General features: G+C 37.2%; 1 protein-coding gene across 39 annotated transcripts in view; it reads left to right on the forward strand.

Annotated features, from left to right (window-relative positions):
• The window catches only part of ANK2 (ankyrin 2), a 628,385-nt gene that overhangs the window by 501,202 nt on the left and 99,544 nt on the right, over positions 1-27,639 (forward strand). For 34 of the 39 annotated variants that reach the window (XM_078069115.1, XM_078069120.1, XM_078069117.1 and 31 more), the window contains 8 exons: positions 1,475-1,573; positions 7,113-7,310; positions 9,701-9,799; positions 9,966-10,064; positions 15,167-15,265; positions 21,870-22,067; positions 25,012-25,110; positions 25,626-25,724. In XM_078069115.1, the coding sequence (XP_077925241.1) occupies positions 1,475-1,573; positions 7,113-7,310; positions 9,701-9,799; positions 9,966-10,064; positions 15,167-15,265; positions 21,870-22,067; positions 25,012-25,110; positions 25,626-25,724 (990 nt within the window). The remainder of the gene's footprint in view (positions 1-1,474; positions 1,574-7,112; positions 7,311-9,700; positions 9,800-9,965; positions 10,065-15,166; positions 15,266-21,869; positions 22,068-25,011; positions 25,111-25,625; positions 25,725-27,639) is intronic. The other 5 variants (XM_078069149.1, XM_078069127.1, XM_078069128.1 and 2 more) reach the window with 1 other exon arrangement.

Here is a 27,639-nt window from a genome sequence, read left to right on the forward strand (position 1 = left end):
CTATCTAAAGGATATATAAATCTATTTCTAACATTGTGGGTGGACTGTAGGGAAGGCACAAGGGATAGTGTAGTCTCCCTGGAGCTAGCAACAGCAGGGCTCATTACCAACCCCAGGCCTGCAATGTGAGAGGGAGGATACCAGAACTTCAGAGGAGAGAGCTGGATGGCCGAGGCTGCTTTGGATGGAGCATAACCTTTGGTAAAGAGACACAGCCAGGCCAAGGAGATCCTAAGCAGAGTGGCTTCCCTGTCTTACTGCGTTTCCCATACCCAACCAGAAGCCAGAGGGCAAGGTAGCCCCCTACTACGATCTAGAGAGCTTTTTCTGTCAGACTTGGAGCAGAGGACAGAAAGGTAATGCATGGATCTGGAGGGTAAAGGGAAGATGCCTAGCACAGAAATCCCAGAATGTTGGGACAGGAAGAGTGTTGTAACAGAGACACAAAAGATAGGCTATAAGAGTTCTGGATAAATCAGAAGCTTTTTGAAGTCCTCTTAACTGCTCACCAACGCTCATTTTCTCTGACTGCTACCTACCTTCTCAACATCTTTCCCTAGGACCACCTTTTTTCCCGTGAGCTTGAAATCTTTAGCTAATTTCTGTACTCAGGATTTCATTTTCTCTCTCACTTCTTGCCCATTGTTACATTTTGCCTGATATTACCCACCCACTCTCCTTTCTGACCATGCCACCCTAAAGAGAAATAAAATCCAAAAGACAGAGGGAATTTGAGGATTGCTCTGGAATCAGAAACTACCTGAGGAGTATCAAGGTCAGAAAGTTGTATAAATAACATAACGTAGAGTTGGGCCATAATTTTGTTTGACACCATTTTAATGCTATTATGGTTAATAGCCAATTTTATCTCTGAGAAATAATTATGTAGTTTGTATTGAAAAATATATGTGAAAACCTTTAGAAGAATGTGAAAAAAATGTCTATGAGCAACAGGGAGCGTTTTAGGAGGATTTATAAAAATAGTGACAATTGAAGAGATCAAAGATGGACAAATTAGATTAAGAAGAATTTGGGGGGTAAAAGTTGTATTAAGACAACCAAAATGAAAACAGTTTAATGATATAATCTCGGGGTTGTGGTTCCAAGCAATTAGGGCTTTCAAGTTCAACAATTACAACAAACTCCATTTTTCCATCTTCCTGAATATGAAAACACAGGACCAGCAGCATGTTGTTTTACATTGAACTTCCGCACGTGCAATTTCTCTTGCCCTCTCCCTCTCCATTTCATCCCTATCTTTCTTTTTCTGTCTTGCTCTCTGTCTAGATCTCTCACTGTCTTGTTTTTTCTCTCCCTCTCCTCTATCATTTAACTAGTAGCAATTCTATTACTGATCTATTGAGGCAGTAGGAATGAGTTCAGGAAACCTCTTTGAAGTGGCAAAAAAGACAATCTTGATTTTTTTTTTTTTTTTTTAGTTAACTCTGGCTTAATTCTTTAATTCTTTTGGCAGGATGGGTTGACACCCCTTCACTGTGCTGCAAGAAGTGGGCATGACCAAGTGGTAGAGCTTCTGCTGGAACGGGGTGCTCCCTTGCTGGCAAGGACTAAGGTGGGTTATTAGGGGTAAGACGGGATCTAAAGAACTCTTTAAACCAGTCTTCTGAAAATCTCTATTCTTCTTGAAATCAAAGCATCAGTCCAACGTTTTCTAGTTCCTCAATAATTGTGTGCTACAAATGAGGAATATGTATCAAACTGTTTGAAAATTATTTAAAATTAACAAATTTAAAATTAAAATTAAGATTTATTGATTGTATACCTTCAGGTTCTTCCTATGTTTTTATCTGCTACTCTTCCTACAGGTGGACATTTGAATATATTTCTATTATATGTAAATGAGTGCATTATATATAAATGAGAATATTCTTACATTCTATAGGTTTGTACTTTATGATTCTCTAAGATGCTGTAAAATACATATAAAGTTGTCTTTTAAAGTAGCACAATTAGCAATACAAGATAGTCTTTTAGCTCTCCAGTCTTTATCTCTTAGGCAATACTAGTAAAAAGAATTACTTACCAGTGGTATTGGATGATTATATTTAGGATTCGTAGGTGATATGGAAAGCACAATTTAGGATAGGCCATCTACAAAGAACCATTAAACAAACATAATGTTCTCTGTGGCTCAGTACATCTAGCATTTCTTGTCTTACGTCATCAGTATGCTCAGCCGTGAAGAAAACTCTAATTGAAAACCCCACTGGGAGCTGATTTGTTGGAGGTTTTCATTATAAAATATATTTTACAAGTATTATTACTGTACAGGTCCCCAGTTTCTAGCAATACTTTGGGTTGCCAAAAAATGTCAGGGGACACAAATAAACGATAATCGCACAGAACTGTTTAATGGGATATGCAGCAACCCTCAGATCCTCAATACGACAAAAATTTAGACAAAGAACACTTCTTACATTTTCTCTGTATTCCACCTCTCCTATCACCCCCGAGCAGGGTTGGTATCAACTGATGCTCTAACTAGAGTAAGCTTGAGAAAAATAAGTCAGCCGACATCAGCAAATCTTTTTCAATTTAATATTTTAATTGAATATTTATTTGAAACTATTTGGAGCAAAAACCAGCCCACACATCTAAAATATTTGTAGAATGAACTTAATCTTTAAAGATGTGCTCTACAGGCCATGAAATGGTGACTTCAAATTGTATGTATTATTTTCATTCTCATACTGATACCATGAGTGTTGTAGAGTTTTATCTTTAAAATGTGACATTTTGGGCTGAGTAATGCAGAGATAATTGTAGAAAGTTTTTTTTTAAAAGATTTTATTTATTTATTTGAGAGAGAGAGAGAGAGAATGAGCATGAGCGGGGGCGGGGGGCGAGGAGCAGAGGGAGAGGGAGAAGCAGGCTTCCCGCCGAGCCCCACATAGGGCTCAACGCTGAGATCATGACCTGAGTCGAAGGCAGACGCTTAACTGACTGAGCCACCCAGCTGCCCCTCTAGAAAGTTTTGTTGAGTAAACTGATTGAAATTTAAATGGAAATAACAAAATTTCACCAGTCATGTTACAACCAATAAAAAGCATCTATCAAATTGAGAATAGGCAGATTTGCTCTCCCACAAACTATAAAATAATCTTATCTACAGAGTTCACCTATAATTGTCATGTCACTAATGAAGACAATGGATTACCTAGATGAAATTTTTTTACTGGCCTTCTTATAATATCAAATATCATGTATATGTAAGGATCTAGCATAAAATGTCTGTAGCTGCATGATTATATCCACTTTTATTCAATCATTCATCCTCAATAAAACAAAAATTTAGACAAAGCTATCATAGTAAGTAGCTACAATGCACCAGGCAGGGTTCTGATCACTAAGGAACTATCAAGATAAATGATACACAGTCTATTTGTTCAAGAAGGTCGAAATTGAGTGGGTAAGATAGATAAGGAGATAATAACAAAAAATAGAGCTATGTTCAGGGTAAAGAACACAGAAAAGATGAACTAACCAGGTTGGTGAGGTGATACCATTTTAGCCTGTGAGTGGAATGGGCACCTAATGCCAGACTATTCTTCCCCTTCCATAAAAACTCCCAGTTTTGAATCATCCATTATTCCTTCCTGAAGCAAATATTCATCTATCTAGTTGTCACTCTACCTCATTTTTTGAAAATGGCAAACTATGGCTCTTCTCTACAACCCCTCTTCTAATTCATGACGACTTTAATGATCTTAGGGCAGTAGATAATCTTTCTAGTTGGCCTCTCAGTTTGGTAGCTGTGAATCCTCTGGAATTTCTGTTCTAACCTCTGCCTCTCCAAACACTGCTTCTATGTTTCAGCCCCCTTTCTCTGGAACCCCAACTCCAGAAATGTGTTTATTCTCCTGAGTCCATCAGCCATTGTTTTATTATCCCTTACTCACCTTATGCCCTCGCCTCTGCCCAACAGAGCTATTCATACCACTCCCTGACATACTCATACTCACTTGCTGTATTTTACCCTGATTAAATCCAACTCACATTCTTGCAGCTGAGTGTGGTGGCTGAAAACACCCAACCATACTGCCTGGGCTCACTTTAAATTCATGATTGCTAACCTCAAGTTGGCCTTTAATGCCTGACAATCAGTATATTTCCCAAGTGTATTTATTCTCATTCCCTGCTACCTTATTTTTCTATACTTTTTTTCTTTCTTTAGACTTCTTAGACTTTTTTCCTTGTCTTCACTTTCCACAACACTGAAAAAAAATTGAAGCAATCAGGAGAGAATTTCTATAGACTCCTATCTTCCTATCTACCCAATTACATGTTTCAGCCCATATAGTCTACGTTCTCTCCTATTGCTATCATCTGACACAGTTGCTTGCTCCTCCCTTCTCAAAACACTTTCCTCTCCTTATTTGCCTTCTCAAACATTACATTCCTCTGACTTCGCTTCTCCTCAGTCTCCTTTCCTGTTCCCTCTTCACTCTGAATGTTAGAACCCCCAGAGCTCACTCTTTGTGTATTTATCTGTACTCACTAAGAAATCTCATCCAGTTTCGTCTTTAAATCCTGCTTATACATTGATGACACACAACTGTGTAGCTCCAGAATTCTATATTGTAGATGTCAACTCACCATTGCTGCATAGATGTTTACTGTGCATCTCCAATTTAGTAAGTTCAAAACTCAGCTGCTGATATTTTCCCCACCCCTATTTCTAATCCCCTTGTAGTCTTATCTCAAATAATGGCCATCCCATTCTTTCAGTTTCTCAGGTCAAATACCTCATGCAGTGCTTGGCTCTTCTCTCCCTTCACAACCTGTCACTAAACCTTGTCACATCTTCCTTCAAAATATCTCATAATTCAGCAACTTCTCAACAGTCTCATTACCACCACCCTGGTCCTGATTACCATCAACCCTACCTGGATGATTGCAAGAGACTCTAATTGGCCCCCCTTTTTCTCTTTTAACCCTGTTCAGTATATTCTCAACAGAAACCAGAGTAATCCTGTTGTCCTATACCTTCCACAAGCCCCCCATCTCACTCAGGGTGTAAGTCAAAGACTCTATTCAAACTAGCAGGTCTGTTACCTGAGTTCCCTTCCTTATTCACCCCTCTTATTCACTCACCTTCAGCTTCATTCTCCTCCATACTCTTCATCAGTCATGCTGGGTGTGGTCTCAACATGACATGCTTGTATTTGCTTTTCCTCACCCTCAAATGTTCTCCCCCCATATCAGCAGGACCTGTTTTCTTACTGTCATCATGTCTTTCATTAAAACTCACCTTCTCAGTGAGGCCATTTCTGGCTAGCCTATCCATAAAGCACTCATATACACAAACTCCCTTGGCCATCCTATGCTTTAGTTTTCTTCTTCACACTGTTGGCCTTCTAACATACTATCTATTTTAATTCTTATTCTTTTTGAATTGTCTGACTACTACCCAAAATGTGACCCTCAGTGAAGACAGGGGTTCCCTGTCTGTTGTGTTCCCTGTTGTATCCTTAGTACTTGATCAGGGTTTGAGTAGGTGCTTAGCAAATATTTGTAAAATGTAACAAAGAATTAAATGGTGGAGATTTTATTTTCCACATAACTTTTAAGTGGATCAAACAACATTAAAGTTTGATAGAATATCAGAGAAACATGCCATGCAACCCTCCAAACATTGCCAAGGCCTGAATTTCTTCTACACTTTGCCCTTACACTATCTTCCCCCAATGCATAAATACCTACTGTTCTTTCTCAGTTCATTTTGTGAATTTTTTAAAATATAAAAGCAATAATTATGAGTAAAGAGTATTTCAAAAACCAAGAAAGTGTATTAATAATTTCAAAATCACATATACTTCTACCACCCACAAACCACTACAAATAAGATTTTGCTGTATTTGATTTTAGCTGTCCTTCATTGTTGAAATCACGCTCCTTGTTGAAAATATTGGGCTGTTGGCAGATTCTTTCTTTTTATCCAGACACAGTTTTTGCTTCTTTGAATGTAATGACTGCCAAGCTGGATTCTTGGTCAACAATTACTTCCTAGTGACTGTATTTGCATTATTTGCATGGATTATTAAGAAAAGACCATATTCCACTCATTTTAATGGGCAAATGTTTTCTAATTTAGTTTCTTCCCTAATTTTACATATTTTTTTCTTATAAGCTTAATTATTTAACTTTAAAAAATAAGAGTCTTACCTAGACTGAAAATCCTCAGTGAATTACCCAGCCATCTTGTTTTTTTTTTTTTTTAAAGATTTTTATTTATTCATTTGACAGAGAGAGAGACAGTGAGAGAGGGAACACAAGTAGGGGGAATGGGAAAGGGAGAAGCAGGCTTCCCGCTGAGCAAGGAGCCTGACGCGGGGCTCGATCCCAGGACCCTGGGATCATGACCTGAGCTTAATGACTGAGCCACCCAGGGCCCCAACCCTACCATCTTGTGTCCCTGCTATTGACCTTCTCTAAGAATTAAGACTAGAGCTGTTTTGGGCAGTATTGCTGAGGATAAATTTATATTATCCTCAAAGTTTAAAAGTTGGGACACATAATCTACATTTGCCTCACACTTTTCTAACTCTTACCTGACTGCTTTCTCCAAGTCCAATTCATGTCTCATGATAGGAAAAAGGAAGCATAGAATTTTAGAGCAGCATGGACCTAAGAGATCATCAAAATATCTTTCTTTCCCTCATGCACCCACTTGCTCCTCCTTCATCTTCACCCTCCTCCATTTAGAAGTAAAGAAACTCTTGCAGAGAGACTAATTGAATGGAATTGAATACAAATAATTTAAGCCTCGGCTATCACTTGTTTTATATGTCTAATATTGCCTTAATAATTGTGAGATCCATCTGAATTGTCACACAATACTATGTATTTATTCACAAAAGGTATATTAATTTGTGTTTTTGCCTAAGAAGAGCATAATTATGAAATTAAATGGTCTCTTAGCTTCCCTCGGCACCCCACATAATCCACTGTACCTGTAGATGTCAAATGGAGATTATTTTTTCCTCTGCTACCAACTGTGCCAGATAATCAAGAGTTGACTTTGCTGTGTTTTACAACCTGGAAGTCGTGGCTGAAATGTGGACTTGGTTTCCTTTTGTTTTGATGCGCAGAACGGGCTGTCTCCGCTTCACATGGCTGCCCAGGGGGACCACGTGGAATGTGTGAAGCACTTGTTACAGCACAAGGCGCCCGTCGATGATGTCACCCTGGACTACCTGACGGCCCTCCACGTGGCTGCACACTGTGGCCACTACCGTGTGACCAAACTCCTTCTGGACAAGAGGGCCAATCCAAACGCCAGAGCCCTGGTAAACCTGGCCTAGTCCACATTAACAGCATAGATCGAGACGCGTATACCACAGTGACTGACCAATGGCACACAGCAAAGCATGGCTACAGATCTGTAGTTCGTTATCTAATTCGTTACCTCCCACAAGTAGCCTGCCTACTTCATGCCTTCACAGTCTGCTATTAAATGATGGTGAGCGAGGACAGATTTAGGAAAACACCAAGGCAGCATTTCCACAACTCGCGAGCTGCAGATAGATATGAAACCTCTGGAGTGATAAGCAATTTTAAATGGAAAATAGAAGTTGAAAATAGGAAATCAGAGAATGAATTCTAAACACCTCTGTATAGAGTCAGAATAAAAGTGTGAAAAAGTTGAATGTCATTAATCTCTATTTGGGAGAAAAAAAAAAGGTTTTAAAGTGGTGAACAGATTTGACCATGTGAGATACAGTAAAATGTAAGCCTGTGTAGAGTTCACTTAGAGAATGTCTTTATTGACCTGATTCCCTAAACACAGTCTAGTGTAAAAGTGATGCTTAGCATTTTACTGCTCCGGGAAGTGTTTTATATAAATTATTCCAGGAATTGCTCAAGAGAAATCTACATGAGGCTGTCCCTAGAGCAGCCTCTGTATTTCCCAAGGTCTAATATTGAATAAATCTTCCTTGCTTCACTTACATTCTAACAATAATCATCAGAAGTATTAGGCATGTACTAATTTATGCTCTTGTTTCCTAATTCTCAAACTAAAAGCAATTGTTTTATTCTATACATTTACATGGTTAATGCTGCTTTAAATTAGTCTTCAGACAATATTTAAAATGAGAGAATGCCATAAGAATTATTAAATAATAAATCTTAGTTTTATTAGAAAATTTTCCATTGAAATCCATTTATTCCTTATTGCCCAGGAAGCAAATATACTTTTAGGGTTATATGTAATTATGAGAGGATACTTACTTTCTCATAAGGAGGGAAATACTCATTTTCAATTGGGTAGTGGTCAATAAGCTTATAAAACATTACAATCTCATAATTAAAAATCATTTGAGTGCTACACATTTTTGTCTGGCTTACTACATAGCTCATAAACAGGAAATGACTTAACAAACATTGTGAAGAGTAGTAAGTCATTAGGTTAAGTAAGACAATATGCTTTCGTGAGAACTGTGAAGTATAGAAAAATATTGACTGATGATCAGTCCCCACTGGGACAAGCAAAATAACTAACTGGCGGAATAGGTATAACTATTCTATATGTAGGGATCATTGTTCAAATAAAAATTTAATACTTACACATAAGGATTAAGCATGTTAACAAATTTTTATGTAATTGTCCCCAATTCCTACACATTGCCTAGTTTGGAAAGTTAAAAATGTCTTAGAGACTTCTCCACATTCCTTTGCCTCTGAGAGATATCCTCTTCCAGTTATTCCAGAAATTCTCCTGAAAATATTCAGGAACTTAATAATGTTTTGTTTTTTTTTTTTTAAGATTTTATTTATTTATTTGACAGAGAGAGACACAGCGAGAGAAGGAACACAAGCAGGGGGAGAGGGGGAGGGAGAAGCAGGCTTCCCGCAGAGCAGGGAGCCCAATGCGGGGCTCGATCCCAGGACCCTGGGATCATGACCTGAGCCGAGGCAGATGCTTACGACTGAGCCACCCAGGCGCCCCAATAATCACGTTTTTATAAAATGAAATGTATCTGATTGGTATTTGTTATAAAAACTTTTTAACATAAGAAATGTAACTTCTGGATGTCAAATATTATCAGCATAGTGATTTCTGGTAATATACAACAATTCCTTACAAAAAGTTCTTAATGGAAGATATATAACTTCTGAATATGAAAAAATATTAATGTAAATAATGATTTCTGCTAATTTGCAACACCCCCTCCCTGAAGAAAATGGTAGCAAAGCTGAAACATTTATTGTAGAGACAGTCATGCCTGTAGGGTGTTGAAGTAAAACAGACCAGCAGTTTGTAGGCTTTAAGAAATGGCCTTTCATCAGATACATACATGCTTATCTTCCATGCACCTTCAAGCCATTTCATAACCCAACCCATCAGTATACTTGAAAACACCGTAGAACTTCTAAACTATCATTGCCCCTCTAGTTTTCCTTCTTTGCAGAGCAGGCCCATGTAGTTTTCTTTACTTCTATTTTTCTCGATAACCACACAAAAAGAATTATATACCAGCCCACCACATAGCAGCCAAGTTCAGTGCCTACAGGAACACACCCCCACTTTTCTTTCCAAATCCCAGCACCTACAGCATCAGAAGAAATGGTTAACATTACGTGACGATGTAACATTATTGCCTGCAATGTGCCCGCATGGAGTTGTGTGAGGATCGTTTCTGCATGTTTTCAACTAACTTGATTGTCTTTTGCACAGAATGGTTTTACTCCACTGCACATTGCCTGCAAGAAAAACCGCATCAAAGTCATGGAACTGCTGGTGAAATATGGGGCTTCAATCCAAGCTATCACAGAGGTAGAACAATGTTTCAGCTTGTCACGAAACATTCCTTCTCTTACTCCTTCTTCCCCTTCCTGTCGCCCATCCTCTGTCCTCTTCACTCAAGTCTTATTTATCTGAAGAAGTCCCCAAAGCCCCCACCGGTGCAGAGGAGTAAAACTGCTGTTGCTTTGTTTCGCAGTCTGGCCTCACACCAATACATGTGGCTGCCTTCATGGGCCACTTGAACATTGTCCTCCTTCTGCTGCAGAACGGAGCCTCTCCAGATGTCACTAACATTGTGAGTATGGCTTGGGTCAGAATAACCACAGGGAGAAAGAGCGAGAGGAAGAGAGAGTATGGCTGTTTGTAGGGATGTTTGTGTGTATGTCATCAAAGCGAGCGGCTGAGCTTTGAGCAGACCCTCCATGGTCCCAGGTTACTGAAGTACTCACTAGAACTTCACTGAGAAGAAATGGGTTAGGAAAACAGAATGGGAGTTGGGGAAGCTGTTTCAGCTCCCTGGTGCAGATGGATTAAACATGCATCTGAAATACATTTATGAAAACAAGATACATTTTGAATGAAGGATTGGTTGGAATAAAATCCAAAGGACTCATTCCAGTTGCTTGAGTGAATTCTATTCCCGGTAATTTTGATTAACATGTCAAGTCAGTACCACCATCAATCATAGGAAATGGTTAACCAGAGATAGACCCATAGGAGGGATTTCTATTTGATACCAAATTCTGTCTCCTTCAATTACATGGATTTTTCATTTTCTAACCTTGATTTTTCATTTTGATTTGATTTTGTTGGCTAGAGTGGATGGAATCCTCTCTTACCTGAAATAATTATACCATTGAAACTTTTTCCTATATCTTAAAATGAATGTTAGTCTCCAGACAACTTTTATTCTGCCAGTAACTACTGGATATCCCAGAATTCTTCTACCTAATTTAAATTAGGATTTTTACTTCCAACTTCCTTATTATTTCTTTCATTTTCTTGGAGTCTGGTCCCTTAAACTTTGATCATTTAATGCAAATTTTCTCCTTACTGTGCACAAGATATGGTCATGTATTTGAAGCTCAACAGGGACCACTGGAATATTGAGATTTTTTTTTAAGTATGCAATAGAAATAACTCTCCCCAAATAAACATCAGTGCTTATTATTGAGTCATATTTTCAAAAGCAAGTGATTGACTATTGTTGTTAAATTTTGGTGTATCATTCCATTTGAGTTGTGAAACAGAATGTTCAATGTCACTTTTCATTTGTATTCCCTCTCACATTCTCATTTCTTTGCATTTTACACATTGTTTCTGTGCTAAAGTTTCTGATACATGGACAAAATCATGTGAAATTAATTTATCTGGTTTAAGTATTATTTAATACTCTATATAATTCACAATTGGAGCATAAAACCATTAAATAATTGAAATATATTCTGTTTGTTTCCCTAATTATAGCTTATGGATCCTAAAGTAATATTATTATACACTAATCTTAATTACTCCATTAAGGATAAGAGTAATTTCAAAACATGCCGGTTTGAGTTGAACTTCTAGTCACTTCTTAGAACTTTAAAAGAAATCAACATTACCCTTTTTCTGTGCAGAGATGATGACCACCTCTCTTTTTTAAATTGATAGCTGTATGAACTAGTAACTTTCAAGAAAAGTACTCTGTATACTTTCCCACTATACTGTATTTTCCTTATTTGTATTTCATTGCCTTCAGGATCAAGGTGCAATGGTGATACTGTGTTAAATTATGCTATCATATTATAATAGTAACATATACAAGAATACTCTATCTGATACTTTATTGAAATCCCCTAGGTTAATATTTTTGAGGGGAGAATTTGGTACAATCATTAAAGAAAATCCACATGAAATGGTTGCGTGATTCTGTGGGCACTCTTAACTTGGCTTTTAACTGGCCAATTCCAAATCATTTGATGGTTATGGATTTACTCCATATTCATATGCTCCCCCTTCTGCAAAAGAAAATGCAGTATAGGCTACCTGTAGATTTTAAAATTAAAATAAATAAAATATCAATTAAAACAATAAAAATGTTTACATCCTCTAGGTTCGTAAAGACTCCCGAATTTCATAATTGCTTTATCAAACTTAACTTCTACCTACCACTCATTATAAAGTTCACTTTGTTTTATCTCCTCATTTGTCTATTACACATTCTTTCTCTTCAGTCCCCTCAAAACAAATACTTGAGAGGCACTTGCAAATGTAATCCTCTCCTCAAGATATTTCCTCATTGTTTTTTGTTTGTTCATTTTTATTTTTGTATTATATGTCCTTCAGGGAGCAGATACCATGTAGATAGATAGGGTTGCCAGATAAAATACAGGACTCCCAGTTAAATCTGAATTTCAGATAAATGACAAATTTTTTTTTGTATAAGTATGTCTTGTGCAATAGTTGAGGCATATTTATACTAAAATAATTATTCATTGTTTGTCTGGAATTAAAATTTAACTGGTCATCCCGTGTTTTTGTTTGCTACATCTGGCAACCCTACATTTAGAGGAATTTAATTTATCTCTAGCAGTGGGATGCCTATGAACTTGTACATTCTCAGGACATGAGGATATAGCCACTGGATCCAAAACTCTGTGCAGGTTGATTAAGAAACTGTGTGAACACTTACTGCCTGCTTGCTGTGTCAGAGTTGGTCATTTCCTGACCCCAAAGTACCCCACCTTTGGAGCCTTTGTGTGTTGCCTGAAATCATGTTGCATTTTTGAATGCAATGCTGTCTGTTGTGCTTTGATGCTTTCCAGCTGATGCAGCCAAAGTGGAAGTCAATGTAGCTGTCGGCAAAATCAGTTTTAACAACTGAGAAGAGGGGCATGAAATTTAGTAACTGCTTTGGATGTGTGCATACCCATTCTCTTGCCAGTCTTGTTTTTGTCTCAAAATTCACTCCAAGTGTGAGATGTACCAATAACTCAATCATGTGCAGATATTATTACTGCAAAGCTTCCTTTCCGGAAAGCTCACAAATGCATTCTAAAACCTAGAAAGCTGAACTACCAGTTGTAATACATCCATAATCCAAAGTATTCATTGACAACCATGGGAGTAGAAAACTAAGCACTTTCGGGGCTGTCTAGAGTACAATGTGAGGTATTACCAAGTTTTCTCATATAAAAATCAGTGGACTCATGGCTAAGTTCACACTTCATATCATGTTTAAAATTTCCCCCAATACTTAAGTGAATGAGTTTAAGATAAAGAAAACAAGGGTGTTGAGTAAGATAAGGTGCCCAACAATCAAGAAATGGAAGTTACTAAAATATCTTTATATATATTTTATATCATTATAATATATCTTTCATTTTTTATTTATAATTATATATAAACAAGGGTAATATAAATATAAAAGGGTAAGGACAATTTACAATAAAAATCAATTACTCCAGAGTCATTAAATAAGATTGAACAAGACCATTGCTTTAAATCGGAGACATGTATGTGTGTATACAAATATATATAACTTTTCTTTGACTATAATGTTTAATACTTTAGATTAGGTTTTATATCTAACTCATTGATTTCAAATGTATAAATAGCATAAAAATAACTCATTCCAAGTATATAATAAGGATACTGGAAATATTAAGGCTAGTATTGGAAACATTTTACATTGTAAAAACCCCTTATTGATAAAGTTTGGCTTGTAAACTAAACATAATGAATCTATCATTAACTAGGTACTCAGGATGCCTCTTTGACTTAACTTCTTATAAAGAAATTTATTTTTGTCTTTATTAGTAATTAGTAAAATTTAGTAAAATTGCTATACTTTTATAAGACTTAGAGTAAGGATTTGAGGGCTTTTTGTTGTTGTCAGATAGTTCGACCTTAACTTCATCTGTTTAGAGACAGGTTTTAAGTGATATAGAAAACAAGTTAGAAATCATGGTTGTCCGAAGAGGAAAAATCTTGCCATACACCCAAAGGTTGAAGACAAATATTGCTACTCCAATAATGTGATTTTTATAAGCCAACACACTCCAGATACATTTACTTTGCAAAAGTCAAAACATGTCATCATTAAACAAGGCCATTAGAAGATAAATGAATTAATTATCAACAAAAAAGAAAACAATATTAGACGTCCAGTTTAATGCTTTCAAAATCAAATCATTTGAAATGAATTTTTCATAACTTCATAAAGAATGAGTCTCAGATACTAGGAAAAAAATTACCTGTGAGCTATGTACCAAACTTAAGTTGTGCAAGGAATCAGAAGAAATTATTTACTGGAATTAGTCAGAAGTATCCAATTACCACAACTAACTTCAAGGTCAATTTAGCTGATTTGGAATGGTTTACTTTGCTTGGTTGAAATAAGCTTTATTTTCTAGAATAGTTGTGGTGACTAGAAGTAATCATTTCTGTTCCAGTGTCTTGTTTTTTTTTTTTTTTTTTTTATAACTGTAAAATTGCTTGGAAGAATGAACCCCTGCCTTCTTCAGAACTACATGGGGTTTTAAAATACGTTGATTAAAACAAAACCAAAAACCTTCTCTCTTACAGGCAGTAATTAACAGGCTTCTCAATGACAAAATTTCTTTCATCTAACCATCATCCTTCATGCTACAGCTTAAGCTACCATTTCCTGATCAGTGTGCCGTATCTTGATGTGGCACGAAGATACTTGAGGAATGACCTGATGCCCAGGGCTGCCCACCTCAACACATGACACTGTTAACAGATGCTTTACTCATCTCTTGGTAGTTCTCTCAAATAACTGTCTATAATTGAATATGATCATTAATAATAGGGGGACATCCTGGGCAAATCAAATTTCTTATGTAAACGGTCATTGTCTAGCCTTATAACACAAAGACAAATCCAATATGAAATAGTTTATTTCAGAAGTAAACTTTGAATTCTGAAAAAAAATGACTTATGTATGGTACAAATGACATGATTCTTTTGCACTGTGTTGACCTGATCTTCAGCATCTAGAGTTTCTCCTTAAAAATGGGATCAAGTTGTTATCACATAGTCAAATGTGATGATGACAGATTATAGGTTTGAGGATAAAAGAGGACTTCATATCACCTAAAGCAGTTTAAGTTATGCCAGATTGACTATGAGGTTAAACCTCAGGGTATGCTGGATATTTGGGTAAGTTTACAGACTGAAAAAAAATGAAATAAACATGTGTTTTGTCCTTATGAAGATGGAGAAGATACAAAACTGTATTTTTCCAGACTAAATAATTATGAAATAATTATGCCTTTTCATAGATTTCCTAAACCTTTGGATTGATTGCTGAATTTCACAAAAAGGCACATTTTTATCCTTTACCATACAGAGCAGTGGGTTTCCTTATGACTAATGAGTTTTGTTTCTTGGCAGCGTGGGGAGACTGCATTGCACATGGCAGCCCGGGCAGGGCAGGTCGAAGTGGTCCGATGCCTACTGAGAAATGGTGCCCTTGTCGACGCCAGAGCCAGGGTAGGTGCGGGTGCTCGGGGTTCTCTCCTATTGTGCGCATGAGTTCCATCTTTAAGAGAGAATACTATTCTTCATTTCCCTGATTTAGAAATGCCATGGACTGTAAGTGGAAGCATCAATTCAGTAGTTTTTCAGGCAGAAAAGGAAATGGTATAGTAAATATACACAATAAAATGCACCCCAATTTCAGAAACATTGACATTTGAAAAAAATATATAATTTAGTATCTAAGAAATGTGGCATTGAATAACCTAGTAATTTTTTAACCTATGAAAACATTTTTACATGTATTTTTCTTCTCATGAATTTTTAAAAAATGACCTATATTATAGAGATACTATGAATATTAAAATTGATTTCATACCATAAAGCCAATCAAATTTGCAGACATTACTTACTAGTTACTTAAAAACAAATTACACTCAAAGTTTTAATGTTGTACCTTTATCTGTTTTATTTTCTTCCTTTCTGTAATGAGTTCTACTTTTCTTCTTGCTCTGATTTTATGTAGTTAGACATTCTGCTCTTCCGCTATTCCAAAATAAAATTTTGGCCCTGGAGATTACTTGATCAGATTCTCTTGTTCCTGATTGGCTTCTAATCCCTTTACAGGTTGATTTTTCCTTCCTTTTTTTTTTTTTTTTAATTCACTTTCCAATTGCTTTTTTCACCTTCTTCCTCTACACTGAATATACTAGTAATTTTTATCAATATACTATATCTTCAATTGCCTTTTCCACATCATTCCATTACCTTTTGTATTAGCATCTTTGGGATTCTCGTAGAATATTTGAAGACTTTCTCTCCTTCAATACTTGATGTACCTGGGCTAGAACTCACTTCAGCTTGAATTGTGCCATCATGACTCCCTTTTGGAAATGGTATTATATTGGAATGAAAGCATCCGGCTAGAGTCCTACACATTGTCATTTCAGGCAAGTCATTGCACTTCTAGGTCTTTATCATTAAAATATAAAGGTTGGACTTAGAAACCTTGAAACTCCTTTCCAGACTTTCTTAACATTCTCTGACTCTATGAATTTAATAGCATTTTTTCCACAGATTTTCATGAAAAATCCGGTGAAACATGGGCAGCCTTGATATTAGCCTTTTCCTTTTGGATTTTATCTGCCTTTTTATCCATTGTGTGAGTAGTGTAATTAATGTTCTTTGGTAATCATCATCGATATTTTATTTTCTTATGTATTTAGAGCTTTTGTTGTTCAAACTGTATTCTTTCCAGCCTTGGCATTTTTCTTGTTTCTCCCCCACCCCACGACTATTTTTTAAGAGCAGTTTTAGGTTCATAGCAAATTGCAAGGAAGTTACAGAGGCTTCCCATATACGCCCTGATCCCACACATGCATAGGCTCTCACGTTTTCAGCTTTCCCCACTAGAGTGGTACACGTGTTACAATTGATGAACACACATTGACACATCATAATCCCCCAACATCCATAGTGTACATTAGGGTTTACTCTTGGTGTTTCACATTCTGCTGGTTTGGACAAATGTATAATGACATGTATCCATCCTTACCATGCAGACTAGTGTTACTGCCCTAAAAAAACTTTTGTGCTCTGCCTATTCTCATTTCCTTTCCAGGTTACCTGGCATTCAGCTATTTAAAAAAAAATTATGGTCAGTCAATGTACTCTGAGTATCATGAACTTCAGTATTTTTATCAGAAATTGTGATAATATTTCTGGTAAATGTTTGTAATCTATATTCAATGACAAAAGGGTTTCCTGTTTATCTTTCAAAATAAAACTGCTTAATATTTGTCTATATTCAAATTTTAATTTATTTTTAACAGAAATTTGCTTATTTTCATGTGTCTTTGTCAATTTTTTTATGTTATCAATTTAGCCTGTTATTATTGCCTTATGCTTTTCTGGATACCATCTGAAACCCCTTCCTCCAAACCACTAGCTACAGACTCTTTACTTTGAAATATTGTAACATTTATTCTTTTTTTTTAAATTTTTACACACAAATTCCATCAATTCTATTGTTCTGGTGTTTTTTGTTGTTGTTTGTTTTTTTGTTGTTTTTTAAGAGAGAGTTCGTGGGAGTGGGGAGGGGCAGAGGGAGAAGGAGAGAGAGAATCTTAAGCAGGCTCCATGTGGGGCTCAATCTCACGACCCTGAGATCATGACCTGAACCAAAATCAAGAGTTGGACGCTTAACTGACTGAGCCACCCAGGCACCCCCAATTCTATCATTTTACTTCCTTTCGCAACTACGTTTAGTGTCATGGTCTACATATGTAAATAAAATCTTTAATTTTTTTATTCCTCCTTGTTTAAATATCAAATGTCATGATCCTTTGTTTTTTCAGCTCTACCACCTATCCTAAGTTGCAACTAAAATTCCTTCCCTATAGCATCCTTCTGGTTGCAGACAGGAGAAACTACCACAGCCTGATAGAGCCCTGCTACTGAAAGGTCATTATGCATGACATCACCTGGGGATCTTTTTAAAATGCAGAATGAACTCAGTAGGTTGGGGTGAGGCCCCAAATCTGCATTTTTTTTTATTTAAAAGATTTTTTTAATTTATTTGACAGAGAGATACACAGTGAGAGAGGGACACAAGCAGGGGGAGTGGGAGAGGGAGAAGCAGGCTTCCCACTGAGCAGGGAGCCCGATGCAGGGCTTGATCCCAGGACCCTGGGATCATGGCCTGAGCTGAAGGCAGACGCTTAACGACTGAGCCACCCAGGCACCCCCCAAATCTGCATTTCTAACAAACTCACAGGCAACGGGCATGTTCCCGATCCCAGGATTATACTGAGCAGCAAAAAGCTAAGGTTTTCCTTTTCACATGTTCTATTTTAAGTTGTAATTTAACCATGAGTTTCTACTTTTTTTAGCCCTTTAGGTTTGCCTGGAAATCTTTGATTTAGTTAACATTTGTACAGTGGTCTATACTTCATAAAGCATTTTAACATGAATTACCTTATTTAACACACAGAGCAACCATGTGTTGTAGGGTGGCTTAGGGTCCTGAAATCCAAAATTGTGCTGTCTTTCCTGAGGTCATGGAGTTAGAAAGAGTAAGAAAGGGATTCCTCCTTGATTCTGGATCTTTCTCCTAGCTTTTTTCTGCTGACATAATTATCTCCTTTTTGTCTATAAAGAGAGACCTTATCTCTCCTATCTAAACAAACAACAGGATTCTAATTAGTCACATTTCCCACCTGGGCTGATCACTATGGCCAGGATATAGTACTAAGCCTGGGCTCCTTGCCCATTCATGTGGTCCATCCATGAAGTGGAGTGAGATGATTGGCAGACCCTCCAGAGCCACATGTAGTGGGGGATGCCTTCTTTCCCCAAAGGAGGGAGGGCTCTTCCCAGAAAAAGGGGGTAGGGGTTCTTGAACAGAAAAATGAAAATCTATCAGTTCTGTTTTACCTCTTGGTTTCCCAGCATGCATACCCACATGCATGCACTTCTGAAACTCTCTCTCTTAACCTAATACATTGCTCTATCATTCACTCCCTCCCAAAGGGGAGATGGTCAGCAATTATACTCAGTTACTATGCTGAACTCCAAGGACGAGATCTCTGGATAGTCTGTATTCTTCTTAAACAGGTTTAGAAATAATATCTCATGGTTATATAATCATGGCGCTACTCCCACTATATAATGAAAGAAAAATAATTTACCACACCAATGCCTCTCATTTAAAAAGTGCGAGCTGCATCCTCTTCTAAGTCAAGAGCAGAAGGCGATTTTGCTGGACAGACTAAGAGACCAGGGACTGCAGTGGCATAAGTTCATTGGTCAATCAGTGTGCTTGCCCCCGGACCCTGCCCTCACAAAGGTCCTTCCTTGTCCAGTATCCTCCATGGATATGACTGAGAGAACCACTGGGGCCCTCCCATTGGGGAGCTCTCTTACTTGAGGTGCCTATGTTCTGTTGGCACAATATAGAGGGCTGGCATTTGGTTTAGGGATAGAGCAATCACAGGGCCCCGAGGCTTAAACTCACTTGAAACTTAATTCACCTTAAAACTTGAGTTAGCTGCCAGTCGATTTGTTTCCTGAGAATCGTGTTAGCTAGAAATTAATGGCAGAAATTTGATCAAATCTTTGAACCTTGTCTAAGCCATTGCTATTTCTGTCTTTTGGTAAAGGAGTTGGGGCTCAGCAGGTCTTCCTAATTTTGGAAGACTATAGCTTGTGGGAGTAAGGCAGAGCTCATCTCTTCCTGGTCCAGGCTGTATCACAGTCAATGACACTTTATGATGAGGGAATTATTACCCCTTATATATGGAAGAGGCCTAGAGGATCAAGGTAACCCTCCCTTTTTTTTTTTTTTTTTTAAAGATTTTATTTATTTGACCGAGAGAGACACAGCGAGAGAGGGAACACAAGCAGGGGGAGTGGGAGAGGGAGAAGCAGGCTTCCCGCTGAGCAGGGAGCCTGATGCGGGGCTCGATCCCAGGACCCTGAGATCATGACCTGAGCCGAAGGCAGACGCTCAACGACTGAGCCACCCAGGCGCCCAACCCTCCCTTTTTAAAGCCCTTTCCATGAATATTATTTTCTGCGCTTTCCCAATTCTTTGCCTTGGCTTGAATTAACTTTAGTTTGGAGCAGCAAATTCAACTTTTGCAGTTCAACAGGGAAATAATTACCCAAACCTTAAAAGGTCTTATATCTCTAGTTACCAGTGGAGAGACTTTCTAACCAAACTTGTTTGTTCTTCCCTTTTTTGCTTTCAGATAGGACTGTACCAAAAGCTGAAGAAAGTAGGCAAGGCAGTTTATTTCTTAAAAAAATTAAAAACAAAAACAAACAAACAAAATCAAGTACCTAAATGCTCTGGGGTCTGAGAACCAAGGGACAAGAGTTGATAATTTAACCGAATAGTTGGCTGCTACCGGCTCTGGATGAAGGTGTCTTCATTGCCCCAGGTCTCCCGCTCACTCATCAAGAACACCTTTTAGATTATGTCACTTGCAATACCTGCCTCTATCAAATTGTGCTGGGCAGATGTGCAAGAAGGGAAACCCAGAAGTGACAGATGTTCATGATAGCTATTCTTAGGTTCTTCGGTTCTTTTATTGTTGTTTTGTTCTCTATTTATCTTTGTAATTTAATTTTCCCCATTTGTCTATTTTCTTCTCTGCTGTGTTTCAGAGAACAGTTGTATCTTCTGAAGTGTTGTCAGTCTCCTTTTCTATTGAGAGTCACCTCATTCTGTTAGTTTTCTCAGTGGCCAACTTACTGTGTCTATTTCTGTAGGATGTATAGGCCAATGAATGTCTTTGGAATCCAATGCCTGAATTCAAGTCCTGTTTTAATAGCCTGGTGACCTCGAACAATCCTGGAGAACCACTTTAATTCCCCTTAACCTCCATTTTCCAGAAAATGGTCTAATAATACATCTTATGCCTTCCTTTTGGGTCTTTTGTAAGAATAGGATTAAGTATGCATTGTACATGAAGGAAGGTTATAAATTGCATTTTTAAAAAAGATTTCAATTCTATTACTAAAACACTTGTGTTATTGTTATTTATTATTTACTTCTCACCACCCTGAAATTCATATAATGCTATTCCATCTCCTTCTGTGGCTCCCTCTGAATACTTTCTTTCTTATACTTTAAGATACTACATTTATTTGAACAGCTCTTTCCCACTCTATTATATCCTTTTTCCATTCATTCTTAGCTTAGAAAGCTGACCCAGCTTTTCCTTCCTCACTTTGATTATGACATACCCTTGAACACATTATAAAGACATACCTTTTTTTCATCACTAAGGTTATGCTCAATTTTCTTTTTATAAAAGAATGGTTTGGCCTAGTTCTCTTAACACTGAAATGAAAATATTTTCTGACTACACATTAGAGTCAGGTGATTTCTTGAGCCTCTTCCAACATATCCTCCCTATTTCTTATACCAGCTATGTCCTCTCTGCATTTCTAAATGAAAAGCCCTTGGCAAATACTTAACCCCCTTTGCTTCTTGCCGGAGTTCCATTTCATCCTGAAATCCTGGATGTAAGTCCCAGAACCATCTGCAATGTTTCCTGGAACATTAAAAAAAAATCAGGTCGTAATATCTTATCTGAAGTCTCTCCTTGAAGAAAATGACCAGTATTTCTATCCTTGGCTTGTTTGAGTGGAGTAAGAACAGTTTTCCCAGCATCCCTCATTCTTTCTCTCTTGATATAGTTCCCAGAATAAATACTGTCTCTTAGTGAAAGCTTTTGGATGAGAATCTAGGTCTTAGTACTTCGGGACTAGATTTCTTTCTTATTCAGAACCACAAGTTGGTTTATATTTAAGCATAAGTGAGGGCTGAAGCCTTAATGAGTTGAGTAACATATTGGTGTGCCCAGGAAACAATGACCAAGTTCATGGAAGTACATACTACTAAGAAAATCTAAGAAAGATTTTTGTGACCAAACAGGTCACCTACATAACAAAATATAAAATAAATCGTGGTCAGAGTAGGAATAATTTCCTTTTTGGGTAGGGGTTCCTAGAGATTCCAAGAAGACGTCAGGAAACATCTGAGTGAAATATGTTATCAGTGAAGTCTGGCTTGTTCTGGCACTAATTTTTGACTTGACTTGAGTTGTAGGAGGAACAGACACCTTTGCACATTGCCTCTCGCCTGGGTAAGACAGAAATTGTCCAGCTGCTTCTACAACATATGGCTCATCCAGATGCAGCCACGACAAATGGGTACACGCCATTGCACATCTCTGCCAGGGAAGGCCAGGTAGATGTGGCATCAGTCCTCTTGGAAGCAGGAGCAGCCCACTCCTTAGCTACCAAGGTAAGGGGATGGCTCCATGACAACATGGACTAAGAGGGATCCTGAGTCAGGCTTCCTCTGTTCTACTATCCACAGTATCAAGAAGGGTAGATCTTCTTTAGGCTCTGACTTACTTCTTTCTATTTGAATATTTTAGATTCATTTCCTAAATCATCAAAGGGGATTTTGAAATCCCATATAATATTTTCAATAATGAGTGCTGGATTCCATCCTTCTAAGTAGTATTGTTTCTAATACAGGTGTCTGGTGCCTTTTTAACTAAGATTATTTCCATAGAGCAAGGGCTACTTTCTCTTCTCTTTGCATTAGAAAATCTATAATGTATTCCCAAGAGAAAAAATAGAAGGTTCCCAAATACATTGAACTAGTATTACTAATGAAGAAAAGAAAATTGCATTAAATTGGCAATACTATATTTGCTAAGAGTTTTAGTACTATCTAGAAGTTCACCTTACTTGATTCTGCATTTTTCCAACTCTGGTATCAGCTGTCATTCCCATTCTGCTCTCTGATATTTATCAGCTATATTCTTGCTTGGGTATTTACGGTGTCTAAATAGAGCTGGGCTAGAGAAGCACTTTATTGGTTGTATATTCTTTGTATACACCAGCCTGAACTTTACTTATGTTCAAAGTTTCATGCTAGGGCAGAATAATTTTTTTTCCACTTGATACATTCTATATGAAATTCACTACTTGGATATGACTTAGAATAAAACATGAACACACTCAGCTAATCAGAGCAAAAGAAATTGGATGGGTACAGAAGAGTAGAAAAATGAGACAAGTTTAAAGCCCACAACAAGTGTATTGTTTGCAAGGCAAAATAATTCCCATAAATACAACAGTGATTCATCTTATTTAAAAGACATTTTCAATTTGCTCATAGCAAATAGTCATAAGTACTACATCTGAGGGAGAAGTATGAACTCAAGGAATGTTGTGGCATCTGTCCTCCTAGAAGTAGGAACGGCCCACTAGCCATTATGACTTAATCTGGTTGCCTGTGGCTATAAAACATGTTTTAATGTAAGAAACTGATAATTATTCAAATGCTGAAATCTGAAGAGTTGAAAGGATTTTAAAAGTCTTTTTTTTTTTAAATCAGAAACTAAGCAACAAATGTAATAGTGATAACAACAACAACCCAAGAAAGACTGGGTGATCATCTCACCAGATGAAGGTGACAAATAAATTCAGATATGTAAAATACAGAAATAGAGAATACAACATAGTGCCTTGCAAAGATTTTTAGAATTTAAAAGATATATCTAAAGCCACAGTCAAGTACTGAGGTTAAATGGAAGGAACTATTAAATTGAGCAGTTCAGTAGTGGAACTCACTGGGGTTCTGATGAATAGTTGACTCATCATCATTAAAGCTATTTGAGTGTTTCTAAATATCAGAGGGTAAATGAAATCCTGAGGAAATTAACATGGGGAAGGAGGAAGATGTATGACTCAAGAGATGCTTTCCAACCCCTATTTTGTGATTCTACAGTAAAGATTCTGTGTGGTTTTGTCTAATAATATGTTCCAAATTTATAAAGGGGCTGGATCACTATTCCAGCAGGACTTTATGGACAAGGCATTTCTTTTTCTTCCTTATCATGTATTTTTTTTTCTCAAAGAATTCTACTTCATCCTGAGTGTCACCCCAATCATTGTGTACATTGAGCAGAGGGAGAACATTAACAATAAATGTTGGCTGAAACGGACTAATGCAAGAGGAGGAAATACTTCCTATATTTGTCCCACATTTGGAGAAAGTGAAAGAATCACTCTCCTCCAAGGACTGATTAGTACCAAATGTTCAAAAAGAAGCGAAAAGAAGAACAACATTTTAATTAAACATAATTCGTGTGGTGACACTGTGAAAGGGCAGTATTGTTTCTTGGGAGAAATTCTGTATTGTGATGAGGGATTCAGTGGTCCCAAGGATAAGCCATACCTTAGACCACCTACACCCGGCACATTTGCTTGGTGTGTTTTACAGGCCCCGGTCAGCGTTAGAACTCTTCCACTCTCACTTTAGTGCCAGAAGAGCATGTGGTTAGACATGTCTGGCCAAGAGGATGGATTTGAGATCATGGTGTAGGAACCGTGCCATCCTTGAGATCTGAGTCCAGGGACTTGGCTGTTTTTGTAACACAGCTAATGACAGAGAATGACATTAGTTAGGCACACAAGACATTGAATCTGCACATATAAACATGGGTAACAGAGCATTCTTTTAAAAAAGCTTTACACTGGTGTGTTTAAAAGTCTGACAATCAGCTCAACATTATGCCTGAAGTAGAGTGTATTTTACAAAAGGAATTGGTCTTTTATACAGTGTGGGTCTTCTGGGAAAGGGGCTAGATAACAGGATAGGAGGTGCTTTTTAGTAGTGAGCATTTTTTTTCTCTGTCGACCATTTATCTTGCTATTTCTTCAGAAAATGCAAATCAACTGAATCACAGTAACAATTTTTTTACCAGGGCTGCTGAAATATCCTAAAATTTAAATGAAGAAATTTGGAATTCAGGTATTATAAAAAGGATAGAAAGAGAAGGATTGGAGAGAAGGCAGCTATTGTCTCAATCCTATTAATTTTAGAGGCAGGAAAAAGACAAGCTGTCCCCACCCCTGCCCCCAATCACTAAAGAGAGCCATTTTAGGGACACCAGTGGCCTTTATAAATTTCAAACCTATAAAGTCAAATTTCAGTTTGCAAGACCTTAAAATAAAATCTGTTTCGTTCAATCTATCAAGCCAAACTCTTGCATGTTAAATTTCCTTCTTTATTCTAGTCCTTGTTTATGGCTAACAGATTTAATGCTTCTAATATTTTTCCCAAATAGAGACTCAACATAGTTTGCTCAGTATGTTAACAAACAAAAAGATTTTGTTAGGAGTCACAAAAATAAAGATTACATTTTACTTTTGTTTCTTCGCATTTTCAGAAGGGTTTTACTCCCCTGCATGTAGCAGCCAAGTATGGAAGCCTGGATGTGGCAAAACTCCTCTTACAACGCCGCGCTGCCGCAGATTCTGCCGGGAAGGTAAAGAGTTTCACTAATACATGACAGTTACGTAACTCAGTCAGGTTGGAAGCTTTGGAGATCTGTACCTCAAGATATTTTTCTCACTCTTCTGAAAGGAGTATGAAGGCGACTGATGAAACTATGCCAGATAGACACGAGGGGGATATCTGCCCGTGACCTGTCCACATCCACACTAATTTAGAAGGCATTTAGAGCTGTGCCTTCAATGTATGTCCTCTTCACTAAATTTAGAAGAATCCTTGCAATGTTAATGTAGTAATTCTTGCATAGCATTTCAGACTTTTATTTACGGTGGCTATCCAGATAACCTGTGTCAACTTACACTCCACCAGACATTTTCAGTTTTAGCTAAGTTTCTAATATGAAAATCATTAGGTATTGATTTGATTTTTTTATTGACCATATTAATTAATTAACATGGACTTAATCGATACCAGTTTCCATGCATTTGGGTAGCTTCAGGGCAGCTCACGCTAATTTATTAATGCTGAATTTAAACACACCCTTTACAGAACGGCCTTACCCCGCTCCACGTTGCTGCTCATTATGACAACCAGAAGGTAGCACTGCTGTTACTGGAGAAGGGTGCTTCCCCGCATGCCACGGCCAAGGTGAGGACTGCAGAAGAGGATTGGCAGAGATAGGGTGCAACTATAATCAGACTGCACATGGGAATTGTTCTTTCATTTTTTAAATTTTAATTTCAGTATAGTTAACCTACAGTTTTTTATTAGTTTCAGGTGTACAATAGAATGATCGAACACTTCCATACATCACCTGGTGCTCATCATGACAAATGCCCTTCTTAATCCCCACCACCTGTTTCAACCATCGTACCTCCCCACCCCCCTTCATTACCAGCAGTCTGTTCTCTAGAGTTAGGAGTTTATTTCTTGGTTTGGCTCTGTCTCTTTTTATCCTTTGCTTGTTTGTTTTGTTTCTTAAATTCCACATATGAGTGAAATCTTATGGTATTTGTCTTTCTCTGACTGACTGATTTCACTTAGCATTATACTCTCTAGCTCCTTCCATGTTGTTTTAGGGAATTGTTCTTTAAACACATGGTATGGTATAACTGCAAATAGTCCTAGTGATAGTAGCTTTTGGTACTGACTATTTTTTATTATTATTATTTCTACCAGTTACTTCCACAAAGCCTTTTAAGATTTTTTAAAAGTCAGCATAGATTAAGGGGATATGCCTACAAAACGGTAGAGGTGACTTTTACTGCTAACACGCAGTGTTTTAGAGACTAAAGTTTTGAATTTTGAGAAATGAAACACAATAAAGGCAGTAGGTTTTTCCTTTTCCCCTATAACCAGAATGTTATGACATAACATAACCTTTTTTTTTTTTTTTTGCTTATTCCTTTAGACCTCAATTTTTTCATTATGGTATATGAAAGGCTCTTCGTTTCTTTTTTCTTTAAGTATTTCATCCATGTTAACTCTAATATACATCCTTCTAAGTTCTGAGACTAGGAATTCCTTTTTGATGTATATATACCACCAATTTCTGAGACAGTGCCAACTAAGACTTGTACCAACGGACAGGGCATTTCTCACTATTTGAGTTGCCCCTTTATTATGCCAAAAATATGCATGAATCTCACATAATACATGAAATAATCATTATATCTTTCATTAATTCAAGCATATATTTTATCAGGATTTATTTAAAAAGTATTTATTGTGTTAGGAAGATATTCATGCTATGTTAGATGACATAATAAAACAGCACAACTCCCATTTATTTACCAAATACTGTACCTACCACTTTGCATGCACTATCTCATTTAATCTCATGATAATGCTATGAGATTGGTGTCATAATCATTTCTATTTTACAGATAAAAAAGTGAGATTTGAATAGATTAATTTGTTTATCCAAAGTCACTTGACTGATAAGTGATAGAGCTGAGATTTGACCTCAAGCAATTTGACTTTAGAACCAGCACTCTTTTTTAAGTTTTGTTTTTTTTTTTTTAGTAATCTTTACACCCAATGTGGGGCTCGAACTCACAACCCTGAGATCAAAAGTTACCTGTTCTTTTGACTGAGCCAGCAAGGTGCTCCTAGAACCAGCACTCTTAACCATTAAGTCCACTATGTCCCAAAGTAGTGGAGAGAGAATTATTCTACTTCTATTATATAAATATGTATATGTGTACTCATGTGTCTATTTATTTATTTTTTATTATGTTATGTTAATCACCATACATTACATCATTAGTTTGTTTTTTTTTTTTTAAGATTTTATTTATTTGACAGAGAGAGCACAAGCAGAGGGAGACAGAGGGAGAAGCAGGCTCCCTGCTGAGCAAGGAGCCCGATGTGGAACTCAATCCCAGGACCCTGGGATCATGACCCGGGCCGAAGGCAGCCGCTTAACCGACTGAGCCACCCAGGTGTCCCGACATCATTAGTTTTTGATGTAGTGTTCCATGATTCATTATTTGCATATAACACCCAGTGCTCCATGCAGAACATGCCCTCTTTAATACCCATTACCAGGCTATTTAAATTA

This window comes from Halichoerus grypus, chromosome 3 (genome assembly GCF_964656455.1).
Source record: "Halichoerus grypus chromosome 3, mHalGry1.hap1.1, whole genome shotgun sequence".
Classification (NCBI taxonomy): Eukaryota; Metazoa; Chordata; class Mammalia; order Carnivora; family Phocidae; genus Halichoerus; species Halichoerus grypus.